This window comes from Callorhinus ursinus, unplaced genomic scaffold (genome assembly GCF_003265705.2).
Source record: "Callorhinus ursinus isolate GAN/ISIS: 27379988/994484 unplaced genomic scaffold, GSC_fseal_2.0 scaffold13, whole genome shotgun sequence".
Classification (NCBI taxonomy): Eukaryota; Metazoa; Chordata; class Mammalia; order Carnivora; family Otariidae; genus Callorhinus; species Callorhinus ursinus.
The window spans coordinates 18,411,639-18,429,187 of NW_027397075.1; the positions used below are offsets into that span (position 1 = coordinate 18,411,639).

General features: G+C 53.5%; 1 protein-coding gene across 1 annotated transcript in view; it reads right to left on the reverse strand.

Moving 5' to 3' along the window:
• Positions 1 to 16,606, reverse strand: part of PARP1 (poly(ADP-ribose) polymerase 1) — a 37,691-nt gene extending 21,085 nt beyond the window's left edge. The window contains exons 1-7 of the mRNA XM_025877591.2: positions 16,343 to 16,606; positions 11,789 to 11,954; positions 5,063 to 5,178; positions 4,336 to 4,550; positions 2,713 to 2,812; positions 839 to 955; positions 76 to 252 (exon numbers count right to left, since the gene is read on the reverse strand). Coding sequence (XP_025733376.1) covers positions 76 to 252; positions 839 to 955; positions 2,713 to 2,812; positions 4,336 to 4,550; positions 5,063 to 5,178; positions 11,789 to 11,954; positions 16,343 to 16,462 — 1,011 coding nt within the window. The 5' untranslated portion in view covers positions 16,463 to 16,606. The remainder of the gene's footprint in view (positions 1 to 75; positions 253 to 838; positions 956 to 2,712; positions 2,813 to 4,335; positions 4,551 to 5,062; positions 5,179 to 11,788; positions 11,955 to 16,342) is intronic.
• Between the last annotated feature and the right edge of the window lie 943 nt (positions 16,607 to 17,549).

A 17,549-nucleotide genomic window follows, 5' to 3' on the forward strand; every position in this document is an offset into this window, starting at 1 on the left:
TCGTGGGGACAGGCCCGGAAGGTGGGATGGTGTTTTTCTGCTCAGATCCCAGAACCCACGTCCACCCCCACTCACCTTTGGGGTCACCCAGTCCTTCCGGCTGGGGGTCTGGGTCTTGACCATGCACTTGGTCCAGGCAGTGACATCACCTGTACAGTAGTAGGCATCACTCCTGAAGACCAGCTGGCCTGAGCATTCCTCACAGGGAAGAAGGGCACCGAACACCATGCCATCGGCCACACGGTCCAAGATCTGAAGCCAAGAGAGGAGAAGCTACAGAAAGGCCGCTCACCAACGTGGGCAGACCGCACTCACTGAGAGGAGAGGGAGGGCTGGCCCCGACAAGGACTCCCCAGGGCCACGGATATACACGCGGTACTCCGGCTTCTCTACTTTAAGAGACCTCCTGTCCACACCGCGGTACCACAGCCCACCGCCCCCTCCTACTGCGCAAGGAGCTACGCCACCCCGGGAAACCAGTGGGGTGCTGGCAGGCCTCCCCTTGCAAGGGGGGCTCCACGCCCTCCAGACCTGGAAGCCCCTGGGCGTCTGGGCCTTAAAATGTGTGGCATGAACACACAAAGCAAATACACAGCCCACCCTAGTCTCCCCCAAATCCTAAACCCAAGGTGGACATATGGGGATGTCTTCTTGCCCCCGGACATGGTGACCAGGCCACAGAACTGTAGCATTTCCACTCCTCCAGATCAAGGCCAGCGGGTGTCCCACCGGAGGACCTCCCACACCCCCCCGGGGGGCGTGGGGGGACACGACAGCAGTGACGGTACCCAACGTCCCAGCCCCCTCCCGGGTCTCACGGAACACAGTGGTTGCTCACCGCTGACTCCCCAGAGGGCACTTGCTGCTTGTTGAAGATGAGCAACTCTTTCAGGTCATTTGTCGAACACGCTTTCTTTAGCTCGTCCTTGATGTTCCAGATCAGCTCGTTCTGGGCCTGCAGACAGAGCCAGGCAGATGACAGCCCAGCTCTGTCCAAACAGAGACCCCACTAGAGGGGGTTCCCCGTCTCACTCAGTCTCCACTGGGGTCCTTGTGTGTCAGCTGAGCTGCGCCTCCAAGCTGGTCTCCTTCACAGGGAAGTGGCCCAGCTGCGCTCCCATGGCATTCTGGTTCCACCAGGTTCTACCAGGAGCACACCGTCCCTGGGACCACCCCTCACAGACCCCATGGCAAAGAGCCAGGCGCAAGGGCTCACTGGCCCCAACATTTGCATCCAAGGACATGGGGTGTGGCCGTTCTCTGACCCGAATGTGGCAGGGGGGACAATTCCCAGGCACCCCTGCCGGCCTCAGCAGCATCACACGGGGACGGATCTACGCTTCTCAGTCTCGGGGGCAACATTCACAGTGCCTACTCCTTGTGGAAGCTCTGAGCATCAGCCTCCCCATCAGAGCTTGGGTGGGGTGAGCCATGACTTCCCACACTAGGGTCCCTGGCAAGATACTCACCACCTCCCGGCCGCAGACTGCACCCCTGCATACCAGACCTAAAATGCCAGCCCCATAGACCCTATGGAGTCGCTCTCCACACCAGTGAGGATTTTAATGGGGACTTTTTTTTTTTTTTTTAAGATTTTAAGTAATCTCTACCCCCCAAATGAGGTTCAAACTCATGACCCCAAGATCAACAGTTACAGGCTCTATCGACTGAGCCAGCCAGGCGCCCCTCAAATGTGGAAGATTTTAATGCGACCAGCAAAGCGACACCACACACATGGCTTTGCCGTACCTGCCCCCCCCCCAGCACCTGCGCCGCATTGCCAGTCATGGGGACGAGGGGGACACGGGAGCACCTGCTAAGTCCAGCGGTCCCAAGTTTAAACCAAGGGAGTGGAACCACGTCACCTGCTTGGCCGAGGCCAGGGGAACATGTGAATTCCAGACGTTTCCTTTCATCCCTGATGACGCTCAAGGGACCACCACACCAAATGACCCAACCACAACCCTACCACAGCCAGATTCACTGAAGGACCATCACACCAATTGGTGGTTCCTAGCAAGCAGCTGCAACCCGATCAGGAACTGCTTCTGATTTTTATGCCACTGGCAAAAACGGAATCCTCTCACGAGAGAGCCAAGTAGCTGGAAATCATGTTCCCAAGACAAGACTGACACGGGTCCTCCCCCTGGTTTTCCAGTTTTCTTACACATTCCAGAGCCATGCATACTGTGCACGAACTTGTGTGTCAGCACCAAACACCCAGCATTTTCTGATCGTTTTTACTTGAATTCAACACATGTGTGATCAACACAGTGCTGAATTTCTGGTCTGCAACTATGGACTCAGTGGGTGGTTCTGACCTCTTTCACTACACGCCTTCTGTCACTTCTGCAGACAAGAGCTCTCCATTAAAGAACTAGGGGACATCCGTCTCTTCCCGTCTCCTGTGCGTGCTGAGCAAGTCGGGCATCCCTGAACTTAACACTCGGGGCGCAGCGTCCACCAGCGACCCTCCAGGTGCAGGATGCACGGTGCCGTGAGGCTGGGGAGCCCCAGGTGGGGCTCTCCTTCAAGCACCAAGGCCTTCTCTGGGGGTGGAGGGAACACCGCGCTATTTCACCACTGCTTCCAGTTTGGAAGTTCTTGGAGGTCTTGGGAAGTGGGACGCACACGCCCCCTGGAATTTTCCACCCAGGATGAGGGCAAAGAATTCAGACAACGATAAGCAGAGACGCACAGCTCAGAGCTCACCTTGAGGGCCCTCTCAAGCCTACCATCCTTGTCCTTTTCTTTTTTAGATTTCTTCTTGGCCACTTCAACCATCCCATCCACCTCGTCGCCTTTCCTCTTTCTGAAAGAGACACAGGAGACAGAGAGCCATCAGAACCCTGGTACCAGCGACTCAGGGGACACAGGACCTTCACATCTGCACACCTGTCTTGCCAGGCCCCAAAAGCACTACATGTCCCTCTGCCCCCAGGGGGTCTGAGGTCTGCCCAGGCAGTACTGGTGACAGGCCCCACATACTTTGCTGCCAAGGAGAGGCTCAGGGGTGGCCCCATGGCCTTGGAACAGCCTGCCCAGGATCCATGGCTCAGGCCCCATCTGACGTGAAAACCCCCATGTATCTCTTGGCACGAATGAAGCAGCTCGAAGGTTCTGGCAGGGACCGTGACAGGTAAGCCCATTGCCGACGGGCAGGGATTGTAGAAAGATGAACCACTCATGCCAGGGGACCCAGCCTTTTAAGCTAAACCGCAGGGCGGCTCCCAGGGCAGTTCTCTGGTGCGGGGCTGCACTGTCATTCCAACCCCACCCACAGGAGTGAGAGTCTCAGCACCACTCACCAGTCACCTGGTGGAGGGAGGCAGGAAGGGTCATGGGCCGCGCCCCCCCCTCCCCCCGGCCCTCCAGAACAGGGCAGGGCAGTCACGGTGGTTAACTCAGATGCAGCTGTTACAGACCCGACTTCAAACCCTCGCATTTTCCCTCACCCATGAAACAGAACACCATGTACCTTCCAGGACCGTGAACTGTCCCCCGTCAAGCATGCAGCACGGTGCCTGCCATGCCGTTAGTGCCCCACTGGTGCTAGCTGTTACTACGGCCCACACGTGAGCTTGGGGTTCCCTGCACACACATCACGGGCTGTGCTGTCCTGGCAACCTTAATCCACGAGCCCGGTTTTCCAGTTTGCCCACCTACTCCAGAGCTGCATATACTGTGTGCAAGCTTGTGTGTGATGAACCCAGATGGTGCACAACAGCTCCTTGACAACAGGAAGGTCAGGGCCACCCCAATCCTAACACCACCCACAGCCGGGCATGGCCCTACCACACCTCCTCTGTGCCCATGACCCCCAGCGACTCCAGACTGGGGCACGGGGGCCAGCAGAGAGGACAGGAAAGAACAAGAGCCCGTGGACTCCAGATTGGCTCCGACCGGGCTTCCCGTCCTGAATGCTGATGCCACAGGAACCCCACGGCATTCTGACACTACACCAGGGGACTTCTCATCCACGGCTCCCACCACCATCCTAGCAGCAGCATCAGACCCATACACAGGATGCCGTTGGGACTAGAAAGCGAGTCATGCAGGGGTCCCAGGAAATGGGGTGGTCGGCCAGGCAGGGAGAATACTCAGGGCAGGAGGCGGGTTGGCGGCAGCGGCTAGCTGGTCCTGTCTGTGGGTCAGACGGGAGGGAGCTACAGGAGCGTGTGCAGGGGAGGGGCGGAGTGCGGCTGTTACCGTCCCTCACTCTGCATGCCCAGCTTGCTGACAGTCAGCAGAGGGAGACATGGGAATAGCCTAGACTCTGCAGGGTCTCCCCGAAGCACCCCCCCCCCCCGCCTCCCACGCCCTCCCCACCCCCACCCTTCACTCTTGACTCCAGGGAGCTGCTTCTTTAGTGTTTCTTTATCCTCTGCGGCAAGGAGGCCAAAGCCCTTGAGCTGGCTGGCGCTGTACTCGGGCCGGAAGCCCAGCTCCTCTCTGTTCTTCACAAAGCAGTTTGGGTGGTACCAGCGGTCGATCATGCCCAGCTGGGGCTTCTCTGGGTCCAGCATCTTCTTGGACAGGCGGATCTGGCCCTGCAGGAAGAACCACATGGGGTACCAAAAAGACAAGAAGGATGGTGACGTCAGGAACCTGGGGGTACATGGGTCGGCCGGTGCCCCAGCCGGCGGGGCCTCAGGTCCACACCGAGGGCACTGGAAGGGCCGTGGAAGCTTCAGACCGCTTTCTGCCCCCAAGGACTGTGTGCTAGCCTAGGCCTCAGCACCCCGGTTTTCAATGGGGTCAACTCCAACTAGCCATCTACCCACCCACCCGGGCACGGTAGGACGCGCAGCCTTTTCCCTGAGAACGTTCTGCCGGCCTGGAAGCCGGCCTTGGCCCGCACCCCAGGGGGCTTTCTGCCGTCCCCGCCACTGCCCACACGCTACAACCCCGAGTGGCCTCGTGCACCCTGCCCGACGCTCCTCAGGAGTTCCGAGCATGTGACACCGCACCGCTAGTGCTGGGCTAGCCCCCCAAGCGCGCGCATCTCCTCTTCTCTCGACGCCCGAGAGGCCCCGGTGGCCGGCCCCGCCCCCCGGCTCACCTTCTCTATCTTCTCCAAGCAGCCCTTGCACGTGCTCCTGTTGGACTTGGCGTACTCGGCTGCGAAGTCAGCCAGCGTCTTGTCCGCCTTGCTGCCGCCTCCGTCCTGGCCTCTGCCTGAGGGATGGAGCATAGCAGCCCCACGCTCAGCCTCGGGGCGGCTCCGGAGAGCCCGAAGTCCCCGGGCCGCCTGAACCCCTCCACCGGGACACTTCGTGTCCGGCTCTCCTGCGTCTGCCTCTAACCGCTGTGGCTGACACAGCTGCTCTTCCGGCAGTAACAGACAACCCTTCCTCAGACACACTCTCGAAAGGGCACAGCGCCCGCGGCCGCCCATCTCGCCTTCCGGCTCCCTCCATCACTGCCCTGGCCCCCCTCACTCTGCAAAGTGCTTCCTTAGCGCTTATCATGAAAGCCACGTCCTCCACTTTCAAACTCCGCCTTCTGATTTCCGTGATCCTTCTAGGCATCAGGTTACGTGCTGAAATTAAAGGGTGTATCTTCATACAGAAACAGACAGGAGTGCAAGTAAGAAGCACGCAGGGAGGCAGCATTCCTAAACCAGTGGGGGAAAGCTGCGGGCATTCAGCAAGGAGCCCTGGGGATACACAGAAACAAAGAAGTCTTTTCTTATATAAAAGTAAGTGCAAGACTGAATGTTTCTATCTTAAGATTGGGAACAAGACAAGGCTATCTTCCCCCACCACATCTACCCAACATTGTACCGGAGACTCTACCAAGTGCCACTGGGGCAAGAAAAAGAGACCAAAGGTGTAAGCATGGAAAAGAACAGGTAGAGTCACCTCTACCTGTAGGGACAGGATTGTACCAGGAATATAGGAAAAAAAAAAACAAAAACTACTACCGTTAAGTGAATTGAGCAAATTTGGATAATACAAAGTCAACATATAAGATGTTCCTATATATGGGGTGCTTGGGTGGCTCAGTCGTTAAGCGTCTGCCTTCGGCTCAGGTCATGATCCAGGGGTCCTGGGATCGAGCCCCGCTTCGGGCTCCCTGCTCAGCAGGAAGCCCGCTTCTCCCTCTCCCGCTCCCCCTGCTTGTGTTCCCTCTCTTGCTGTGTCTCTCTCTCTCTAATAAATAAATACTAAAAAAATATGTTCCTATATATGAAAAATACACATTAAAAAAGAAATTAAACTGTTTAGCCTTTAAACACATAGAACACTCAGAAGATTTACCAAGACACACAAATCCTCTACACGAAAGCTTTAGGATGGTGTAAAATTAACAAAAGACCTAAATAAATGGAGATACACTTCACGTTTATGGATTGACTCAGTTTAACATATCAATAAGTCAATGCAGTTTGACCCACAGATTCCAAGTGATGCTAATCAAAATCCTAGAGAGCCTGTCTGGGCAAGAAATCAGTACGTTTACCATAAAATTTTTAAGGAACTGCAAAGGACCTAGAAAGGTCAAAAGAATATTGAAAAAAGAACAAAGCTGAAGGATCCACACTACGTGATTTCATGATGTCCCACAAAGTTGTAGAAATTAAGATGGTGGGGTGCCCCCAGACAAACCAGCCAAGGGGACCAGAGTCCAGAGACACCTGAAGTCACCTGGTCTTAACAAAGTCTTCACAAATGGTATGGGAACAACATGGTATCCACACAAAAATACCAAAAAAACCCCACCCCGTCCTCACACCTAACACAAACATTCATTTACGAAAGATCAGAAGCCAAACATGAATGCCAGAACCACAAAACTTCCAGAAGAAAACAAAGGAGGGTATGGTCACAATCTCAGAACAGGAAAGATTTCTCAGGATGCGGAGAGCACTAACCAAAAAAGGAGAAAAAAAAATAACTACTGCTCTTCATAAAATGTCAGCAATTACACAAAAGGCAAACAAACCCCAGAATGAGAGAAGGTATTCACATTATTTATATGTGATAAAAGACTTGCACCTATTCTAAGGACTCTTACGACTCAAGAAAAAGACCAAAGCAAATTAGGGGCGCCTGGGTGGCTCTGTCAGCTAAGGTTCGACTTCGGCTCAGGTCATGATCTCAGGGTGGTGAGATCGAGCCCCACGTCAGGATCTATGCTCAGTGGGGAGTCTGCTTGGGATTCTCTCTCCCGCTGCCCGTGATCGCACACATGCACGCTCTCTCTCAAACAAATAAATCTTAAAAAAACCCCAAAAAGACCACTACAAATTAGAACCACAAGCTCTCACTACACACCATCTGTGGCCAATACTGAAGAGTGCCCGTGCCAGGTGCTGGTGAGGATGTGAAACAGTACGACTTGGGAAGGCAGTCTGGCAGTTTCCTTAAACAGCTGCGCGGACACCTACGGATGCTCTGCGGCTCCACTCCTGGGCATCCACCCGGAGAAAGACGAGTGCACGGCACGTGAACAGCAGCACTTGTACCGGCGCGAGGCTGCCACAGAAGGCCAGACCGATGGGATCTACCGCAAGGACTCCCCTCAGCCATCAAAAGCACAATGTGGTGACACCCGTGTCTCACGGGAATTGTGCTGAGCGGAAGGAGGTTATGGGAGAAGTCCATGCTACTCCTTTGCTTCTGAAATCCTAAGTCACACAAAATTAATCCAAGGGGACAGAAATCAGAGCCTGGTCCCCTGGGTGGGGGGGATAACAGAGAGAGGGCACAAGGAACTTCCTGGGGGGGGGAACAGAAAGCTCCCCAACTCCATGGGGTGTATGTTACACAACTGCCTGCATTTGTCAAATCTCACAGAACTGCATGTAAATCATTTTAAAAATCCCAGATGAAGAACTGAAATATAAGACCAGAACCAGAAACTGTAAACGAACAAACATGATTACAGAACATTTAGTCCAGGATGAAGCTTTAATGTGGCAAAACATACAAACACGCTTCAAAGAAACACATCAAAGGGCAGCCTGGCTGGTTGGTGGAGCACGCCAACTCTTGATCTCAGGGTTGTGAGTTTGAGCCCCATGTCAGGGGTCGAGTTTACTCAAAACAAAACTTTGTATTAAAATAAAGAAGTCTACATATATTAAAAAGTCAAACTAGTAAATATATTTCCAGAACAGATGACAAAGAATTCATACCTTGTTTCATTACGAAAAACACAAAATGCCCTAAAGGATGAGGCAAGGACACCTACAAATATCAAATTAATAAAACCAACTACTAAACAGGACAAAGCTCCGGGATGGGGGGATGGATAAACAAAGTGTGGCGTACCCACGCTGTGGGCTGACAGCACGGACGACCCAGAGCGAGGCAAGCCAGTCCCAGGAGGACAAACCCTGTGTGACTCCCCTCACAGGAGGCTCCCGGGAGGCCCATTCAGACAGAAATGATGGTGGGGGAGGAGAAACGGGGGCTACTGTGAACCAGGCACGGCGTTCCAGCTGGGAAGAAGAGAACATTCTGGAGGGGATGGAGTGCCGGTTGTAGTGTGGGTCATGTTGCCGAAGCCCACACCGGAACACAGCTCAGATGATGGATTGCCCATTACGTGTGTTTAACCACACACAGTGACTGAGCATTTAACAAAGTAACACTTAGAATCCCATTTCTACAGGAAAGAATAAACGTGGCACACACGTGAATCATTATTTGAAAAGAAAATTCCTAGGGAGACACCCCACAAGGTCAATGATCGTCATCTTGGAATTACAGGATCTGGGAAGAGGGAAACCTTGTGTGTCTACATCTATTAAATTAGGCTCTTTGGATACAAAAATCCCTGGACAACTAGCAGGTATGTTAACTTTAGGACTTAAGATGTTTTCCCAAGTGAAACACAGTTATAGCAAACTTATTGTGCTTTTTCATATTATAAAATTATCTAACTTGATACGTATAAATTGTAACTAGACAGGACACATCCCTAAACAGACAACCCCCACTAACCTGAACACAGAAGGGAAAACGACCACAGAACAAGAAAAATTTGTTACACCTGCCCTCAGCGAAAACTGACATGCTCGCTCTCTGGACCGTTTCTCGGCAAACTTGCTGTTATTTTTATTCATGGCGTGAGTGGTGTCACTGACCTCTCCGCTTCCACAGACCTGCAGCAGCGGGACACAAACATGCTGAGTCAGGGACAGAGAGAACAGGCACCAAGAGCTCTGTGGGCCAGGACAGCGGACGTTCCCCTCAAGAGCCCATCACAAGAACGGGGTCAGCTTAGAAGGCAGACAAACGAGAACGCAGTCTCAGATCTCCAACAAAGTGATGAAAAACGATTTAAAACGTAAAGGCATCTCAAAGAAGTTAGGTCTGTGGTTATCAACAAGCTGACTCAAGTTCACATGGAAGCAAAAGACCCAGAATGGCCAACACGATATTGAAGGAGAAAGTCAGAGGACGGACGCCATCCGACTTCCAGACTTCGCATCAAGGTGGTCCTGTACCGGCGGGATGGACAGACGGAAAAACGGACCAGAACACACTCCGGACGCAGATTCACTGTTGTCTGACAAATGAGCAAACACAACATAACGGAGGAAAGACGGAATTTCCAGCAAGTGGTGAACTACTGGACATCCACACACGAGATGAATCTAGACAAAGACTTTATCCCCTTTACAAAATTCAACTTAAATGGAAAACGCCATGCTGTAAAGCTCCCAGAACATGACACAGGAGAAAAATCTAGTTGATCTAGATATGACAACTGATGACTTTTAGACACAATACCAAAGACACAGCCCAGGAAATGAACTGGTAAGCTGGACTTCTTAAATTGGAACTTCTGCTCTGTGCCAGACACCGTCGAGAGAATGAGAAAGAAGCCACAGACAGGGAGAGGAGATTTGCAAAAGACAGAGTTGATAAAGGACTGCTATCCAAAATATATGAACAACTCGGGTGCCTGGGTGGCTCAGTTGGTTAAGCGACTGCCTTCGGCTCAGGTCATGATCCCGGAGTCCTGGGATCGAGTCCCACATCGGGCTCCCTGCTCGGCGGGGAGTCTGCTCCTCCCTCTGACCCTCTTCCCTCTCGTGCTATCTCTCATTCTCTCTCTCTCAAATAAAATAAATAAAATCTTAAAAAAAAAAAATATATGAACAACTCTAAAACTCAGAGATAAGACAACGAATGACAAATGGCAAAATATCCAGACTCCTCCCCAAAGAGATGCACATGGCAGTAACACACGAAAAGATGCTCCACATCGTATGACATCAGGGGATTGCAAATCAACCCACCTCTACATGCCTCTTGGAACAGCCAAAATCCAGGTCACGGACACCACCAAGTCCTGGTGAGGGTGTGGTGGGAATGCAAACAGGTTTGCTGGTTTCTCCCAAAACATACTCCTCCCAGAACAATGAGCAATCACGCTCCTCGGAATCTACCCAAATGAGTTGAAAACCTACGTCCACACAAAAACCTACACGTGGATGTTTATGGCAGTTTTATTGGTAATTTCCCAAACTTGGAAGCAACCAAGATGTCCTTCCGTAGGTGAGCGAAGGACCGTGGTCCTTCCAGACAATGGAATATCATTCAGTGCCACAAAGAACCAAGCCATCAAGCCATGAAGAGACATGGAGGAACCTGCAACGTCCATTCGTTACTAAGTGAAGAAGCCAATGTGAAGAGGCTGCATATGACTCCGAGTACAGCTGACACTTGAATGAAGGCGGGGGGTGCAGAACCCCTCGTGTGAAGATCTGTGTGTAACTTTTAATTCCCCCGAAACTTAACCAAAAATAGCCTACCATTCACCAGAACCCCCACTGCTAACCGACTGTCAACATATCCTGTTACGTGTGTTGTGTGTATTAAATATTGCACTCCTTATAAAGCAGCTACGGAAAACAAAACGTTATAAAGAAAACCATCATGGAAAAGGAAACCTTTACAGCACCATACTGGACTTACTGAGGAAGATGCACAGAGAAGGGGGGCCCACACTGTCCAAACCCATAAAACACACAGCACCACGAGTGAACCCTGAAACTATGGACTTGGGGTGATGATGAGGGCCTTACTGTTAACACATGTATCGCTCTACAGGGAGACAGGGAGAGGCCCTGCCTGTGTGGGGGCAGTAGGTAGATGGGAACTCTCTGCACTTTCTGCTTCATTTTGCTGCAAACCTACAACTGCTTTAAAAACAGTCTATTAAAAACAAAACTGCAACAGGCTTAAAAGCTACATTTCCAGGGCACCTGGCTGGCTCACTCAAAGGAGCAGCAACTCTTGATCTTGGGGTTGTGGGTTTGGGCCCAACTAGATTTTTCGGATTGGGGTTGGGTGTAGAGATTAATTAAAAATCTTTAAGAATAAAAAGAGAAGAAAAAAAAAGAATAAAAAATAAAGGGGCGCCTGGGTGGCTCGGTTGGTTAAGCATCTGCCTTTGGCTCGGGTCATGATCCCAGGGTTCTGGGATCAAGCCCCACATCGGGCTCCCTGCTAGGTGGGGAGCCTGCTTGTGTTCCCTCTCTCGCTGTCTCTTTCTCTGTCAAATAAGTCAATAAAATCTTAAAAAAAAAAAAAGAATAAAAAATAAAGGCTCCATCTCCAGCATCTTAAAAAACAATACACCCTGCCATAGGCAGGTCAATGAGATGTTGCCGAAGTCACACACTGGCACCCTGTTACCTACATGCGCTCCTGGGAAACATGGGGGCGGGGAGGGCAGCCAAATGCTCTCTTAGAAAAGGCCCCTGGGGAAGCTGCCTGGTTGGGGCCGGAGGACCACACCTGTTGCCTCCCTGGTCTCTACACACCTGTGACGCCTCCACTCTCCGCGGTCTTCTTGACTTTCTGCTGGTCATCCCACCTGAGCTCAGAGAAGCCGTCCACCTCTACGTCGGGGTGCCGAATGGAGTGGCCAACCTTCCAAAAGCAGGAGAAGTGGTACCAGTGCGGGACTTTTCCATCAAACATGGGCGACTGGAAGAGAACAGAGGGAGGTGAGAGAGCAGCCTTAAGCCCAACCCTCAGCAGGTGCGCACAAGATGCTCTTTTCTCCTCTGTAAAACGAGGACTGTGCCCGTATCCCCCATGTCGCGTGAGAAAAGCTGTGAGCTGATAAGAAGTGGCATCCCAGTCCAAATTTCTCAAGATCTTCTCCAACAGTTGTCTGCCGAGGTGGAGTCTGTTCTCAGGACACGGGACATGGATGGGGAACAGTGGTGCTTCTGAACAGAGTTCTGCCCCCTGGGCCACGCACCTCAGTGACACAACTTCCCTCCCAGCGCCGTGGAATGCACACAGGACCCCTGCTCCGTGACCCCATCCTGATGCGCCTGCCTGGGAGGCCAGCGCCCACCCCTGTTGGGCCTGTGGAGCCCAGAAAGGGCTCTTTTAGTGCCTCTGCCGTTAGAACAATGAAGAACAAGCCCCAGATAATGAGCAAAGCAGAGAAAATGTGTCAGGAAACTGTGTCAAGCTGGCAACAGCCGCACCAATGTGAGTGGAATGAATGAACTTCTCCGAGGGTGAACTGCCCAGGGAGCTGAGGACAGCAGCCCCCAGGGCCTGGAGCTGGAGGGTCAGCGTGCGCCCTGAAGTCCGGCCACAGGGGAAGGTGCTGCCCCTCTCACCATGCGCTTCCTCTGTCCTTTGATGCTTCACACTCGTGTTGCTCCTGACGCGACAGCATCAGGCTCCTCTTCTGAGGACACTGCCAGCTCTGGGCTCCCCGGCCCGGAGCACCGTCTGGCCTCAGCGGATGGTGACGGTGACCGGGCAGAGGGGGACTGGCACCCTTCACAAGCCATCACAGGTAACCCTCAACTGCCTCTGGGTAGGAACCAGCACCCCCATTTCACAGATGTCTGCGGCAAGTGACTCAGCCCTACTTGGACCCGACAGCAAGGTTCTGTCCACTCACTATGCTGCTTGGCAGGAAGAGCTACTTAAAAATACATAAATGGTTCTGACCAAAGCAGAGGAGGCTCCAAATATCTGCTTTTATAGGAAATAAAGCTAAATGCCATGCAGAAGGAATAAACAGCATCAAACATAAACACCACACAGGAATTTTCGGATGGAGCTGTCGGACAAGGGACAGGTTCTGGAAAAGCAGCGATGACTTCTCACCCCCAGCCCCCGCTGGCTGTGAGTGGTCTCTTTCGCAGTGTAACATATGCACAGGGAAGGTTCACGCCAGGGCGCATCAAGGACTCCCGAGCATCAAGCAGCCCGGTGTACAGCACATCAGCTGTTCCCTTGGCCCAGAATGCCCTGCAGCCCTACTCAGCGCCCCAGAAGGCTCCTCCCAAGTCCCTGCCAGCTAAGAACAATCCGTTTGGGCGATGAGTGGGTCAATGCCTGTGTCCTGCACTGGGCTGGAAGCTCCCCGAAGGGTGCGATGCCCGTCTTGCTAGCATCAGGCAACACCTGCTCATAGAAGGCATTCAGGGTGTGGACACCCCAAATCTGGAAACAAGAAAGCGGAAGGGAAGGATGGGGGGGAATTCCTGCTGGGGAAAAGATGCCCTCCGAACTGAACAAAAGATGGTCCTCCCCACCCCCAATAAATGGCATTCCCAAATGGACATGTGTTCTGGCTCCCAAACTTCCAACGAGGCAGGCGACACCTCTGGAAGCGTCCGCGATCTTGCTGTACGTCCGCGGTGGCTTGCACTTGGGCTCCTCCTGCCTTGGTGCCCCGTCGATCCTCCTCCACAGCGTTTGGGTCACACTCATGCACAGGAGGGCATGTGGCCCAGTGCCTGTGCCCCACACTAGACCCTGTGACTGGGGCATTGTTTCCTGACTCTGGTGGGAACCTTGGTCTGGGTGCTGTGTCCCATCAGGGCAGCGTGGGACAACTGAGAGGGGCAGCCCAAGGGTGTACTCACAGCACCAGCTTGGGGGACCGTAGGGGCTCCCAGTCACCCTTTAGAGTAAGGACCCCTGACCAAAGCCAGGCTTTACCCTAGAACTTGGGAGTGACAACGATGTGGAAGGGAGGGAACTGGAACAACGTCACAAGACTATGCTTCCACTTGGCAACTCTAAGTGGCAGAATTCTGTGTATTCAGCAAACACACTCCCAGCACCTACCAGGGACCTGGGTCCTCACTCAGCCAACTCTGTTTCCCTCTGCATCAAACCAGCCAGCGCACAGCCCACCTACCCAGGGAGCACGGAATGACAGTTAACAGCGTGCAACCCTGCTGTTTGCCCCACAACCGCCCAACACAGAAGAACGCAGGGCCCACCCCTCAAAAGGCTGCAAAGTTTGGCCCCTGGAGGCTGCCCCAGGGCACACCACCTAAAGTATCAGGTATCTGACACTCAGAACAATCCTCCCATACAAATGTAAAAGAAGGTATTTAAATCCAAACAGGAGAAGAATGGCTTCATTCTTTCTGGGCCTTCCAATCTGCCTACAAGACCAGACTTTACATTCTGAATTACAACTCCACCCCTAAATAGTTACAGAAAACCACTTACTTCCCCCCCACCCTGAACTGGATTTATTGAGTGAATCGGTTTTAATAATAATTTCTTTCGCTACCAGGAATGCCAGACCAGCTCTCCTCTGTATTCGGCATACTGGCTGTACGAAGGTTTTCTGCGTCCTTCCCAATAGGACAGGGTCCTCTCTGGCTGACTAGTGAAGCCCATGGATGTGCTTTTCTCGAATAAAATTTAAAAATGCATAATAGAATACATGGGCTCACAAAAGAAACTAATTAGACTGAAGTAATTACCAAAACATTTAAAAATTTGGTGGGATACAGTGAGCTTTAAAGCATGAAATAAAATTTAGCATCCACTCTAACAACTACAGTAATTTTGAATACTGATGAGCATAATGGATTTTGAGAAATCCCCAACAAATGTAAAGCAGTACAAAAATAGCTGTAATTCCCACTGGTGACAAAAATCACAAGTACTGCTTCCGCTTTTCTGCCTTTATTCTGCTGCTTTACATTCATAATTGGAAGTAATGAATTTTACTTAAAAATTAGTTGACTACAGAAATGTAAATTTCTTCTCAACCCACCAACTGCCACCCCACAGATTTTAGGTTAAGCGCCCCTGCACTGAGGGAGAGTCTCCTTTTTATTATTTTAAAAATGTTAATTCCAGGATAGTTAACAGTGTTATAAGAAGGAGCGGCTGATCTTGTAGGCCATTCGTTCAGACTTAAGATCAGAGAGGCTTAGTGGTGGATCTGACTCTTCAGATGGCAGGCCTCGTCTGCTTCTCCAGCCTCAACTTCCTGCCACTTCTGTGCATAACGACCCCTAATCAAGCTCCCACCCCAGGCACTCCATCCCTGGTACAAAGGTATGTTCAGCAGTTATTGTCCCTTTAACCAAGCTGGCGGCTCCGGGGGTGGGCAGGGGGGCTCTCTTGGTGCTCCTAGTACCTAACACAGTGCCTGACATGCTCGGTGTTCACGGAAGGGTAGGTAGATCAGCGCGGCAGGTACTGAGATAGCCCCGAGGATACCAGGACCACAGCCCCAGTCTCTAAGTGCACCTGGCACTTGGTACCCACTCTGCCCCACCAGGTAAGTACTGAAAACCCAGTGAGGACTATCTGGTCGTTCCTAAAACTCACTGCTGCCTCACTGCAGGGAAAGAAAATCAAGTTACCTAGATCGCGAGCACTGAACTTAGTGAACAGAAGCTTCATGGTGGAGAAGAGTAGGGCAGGGGAGAACCAAGATTTAACAGGCAGACAGGGGCAGACTAGCAGCTGGAGGATGCAGGAAGCCCTCCGCCCTGGCAGGGGCCCTCAGACACACCGCCCAGCCCCACACCCCCATCTGGGAAGCCTCAAGAACCCGTCGGGGCATCCCTGGTGTGTCCAGAAGCCCCGACGAGCACCACCCCCCCAGCCTCTCTTACTCAAACCAGACAGCTGTAAATGCATCGGGAAGAGAACCTGAAAAGTTGGGGGAAAATATTATTTCAAACCACGAATGAGGCTAAAAGTGAATGCACTGTACAGAAATGACACCGACTGGTATAGCTCTGCATAATGAAGAAAAAACCGAGAGTGAGCGGATGTTGAAGCCGTAAACGAAAATAAATTCAAAAAAACTCCTCACGCGCCAGTCGCCATCATCGATGTAGGACAAAAATCTTCCAGCACGAGGGAGGTCAGAACCAGGCCAGCCTCAGAAGCCCACGGTCGCCTCTCCCCACCGCCCCTCCCGCCCGGCTGACGGCGGGGAAGGAAGCAGACCCCCCCCCCCGCCCAGCGGCAGCGCTGGGGGCCGCACTTCTCGGCGGGCGGGCGGGTCCCGGCCTCGCGCGGGCTCCCGGGGGCGGCCCCTCCCCCCCCACCGCGCACAAAGCGGCCGCGCGCACCTGCACCATGATGGCCATGCGCAGCGAGTCCTTGGGGATGCTCTCGCTGCATTTCTTGCAAGACGCGCGCCCGCTCTTGGCATACTCGACCCGGTAGAGCTTGTCCGAGGACTCCGCCATCGTCCCCTCGCGCCGCCGCCCGCTCCGAGCGCCCCGCCCTGGACACGCGCCGCCGCCGCCCGCTCCTCGTTCCCCGCAGGCGCCCGAGCGCCCCGAGCTGCCGCTGAGCACGCCGCGCGGCCCCGCCGCACTCCCGTCGACTGCTGACGCCGGGCCGCGGGCACACCCCCCGCGCACGCGTCTTCGGGGCGAGGCCGCCGCGCACACACGTCCTCGGGGCGAGGCCGCCGCGCACACACGTCCTCGGGGCACGCCTCCCGCGCACGCGTCCTCGGGGCGGGACCGCCGCGCACACACGTCCTCGGGGCACGCCCTCCCGCGCACGCGTCCTCGGGGCACGCCTGCCGCGCGCGCCCTCTGCCGGCTGTGGGGGTGGCGTTCCCCCGGCGCCTGCGACTGCGCGAGCCCGGCGGGCGGTGGCAGCGGGCAGGGGCGGGGCGTGGAGGGCGCTCCGCCTCCTCGCCGCTGGGTCCGGGTGTGCTCCCGCTCGGAATTACGCCCCGCCCCCTCTAAAGAAAGTGCCTGCTGTGCCTCGGGGCTGGTGCCGGCCGCCGGACCCTGCGCAACCGGGGTGCACAGACGTCGCTGGGGCTCGGCCGGCAGGCGTCCCCGCAGGTGTTTCCCTGCACCTGACGCTTAGGCTCCTGGGCACTTAAATTGCGGAGGTTAGAAGACCTGCTGCTAAACAACTGTCTTTACAGAACTGTTTTCTGTTCTAAGCCTGTGCATTTTAGTGTACTCAGTTAAACCGCGGCAGGAGGCGAGGTGTCTGCTGGCTCAGTTCAGGGTCGGCTCTTGATTTCCCCGGGGTTGTGATCTTGGGCTCCGCGCTCCGCGGGGAGTCGGCTTGAGATGCTCTCTCCCTCTACCCCTCCCCCTGCTCGCTCTAAGATAAATACATACATCATAAATAAATAAACAAACAAACAAAACCTTACAGTGGCCAGGGCTCCTGACTGGCTGAGTCAGTAGAGCGACTCTGGATTTCAGGACCATGAGTTCAAGCCCCACCTTGGGCCCGCAGCCTACTTTAAAAAAATCACAAATATAAAACACTACATGGCGTGTGCTGTAGCTGAGTATTGAG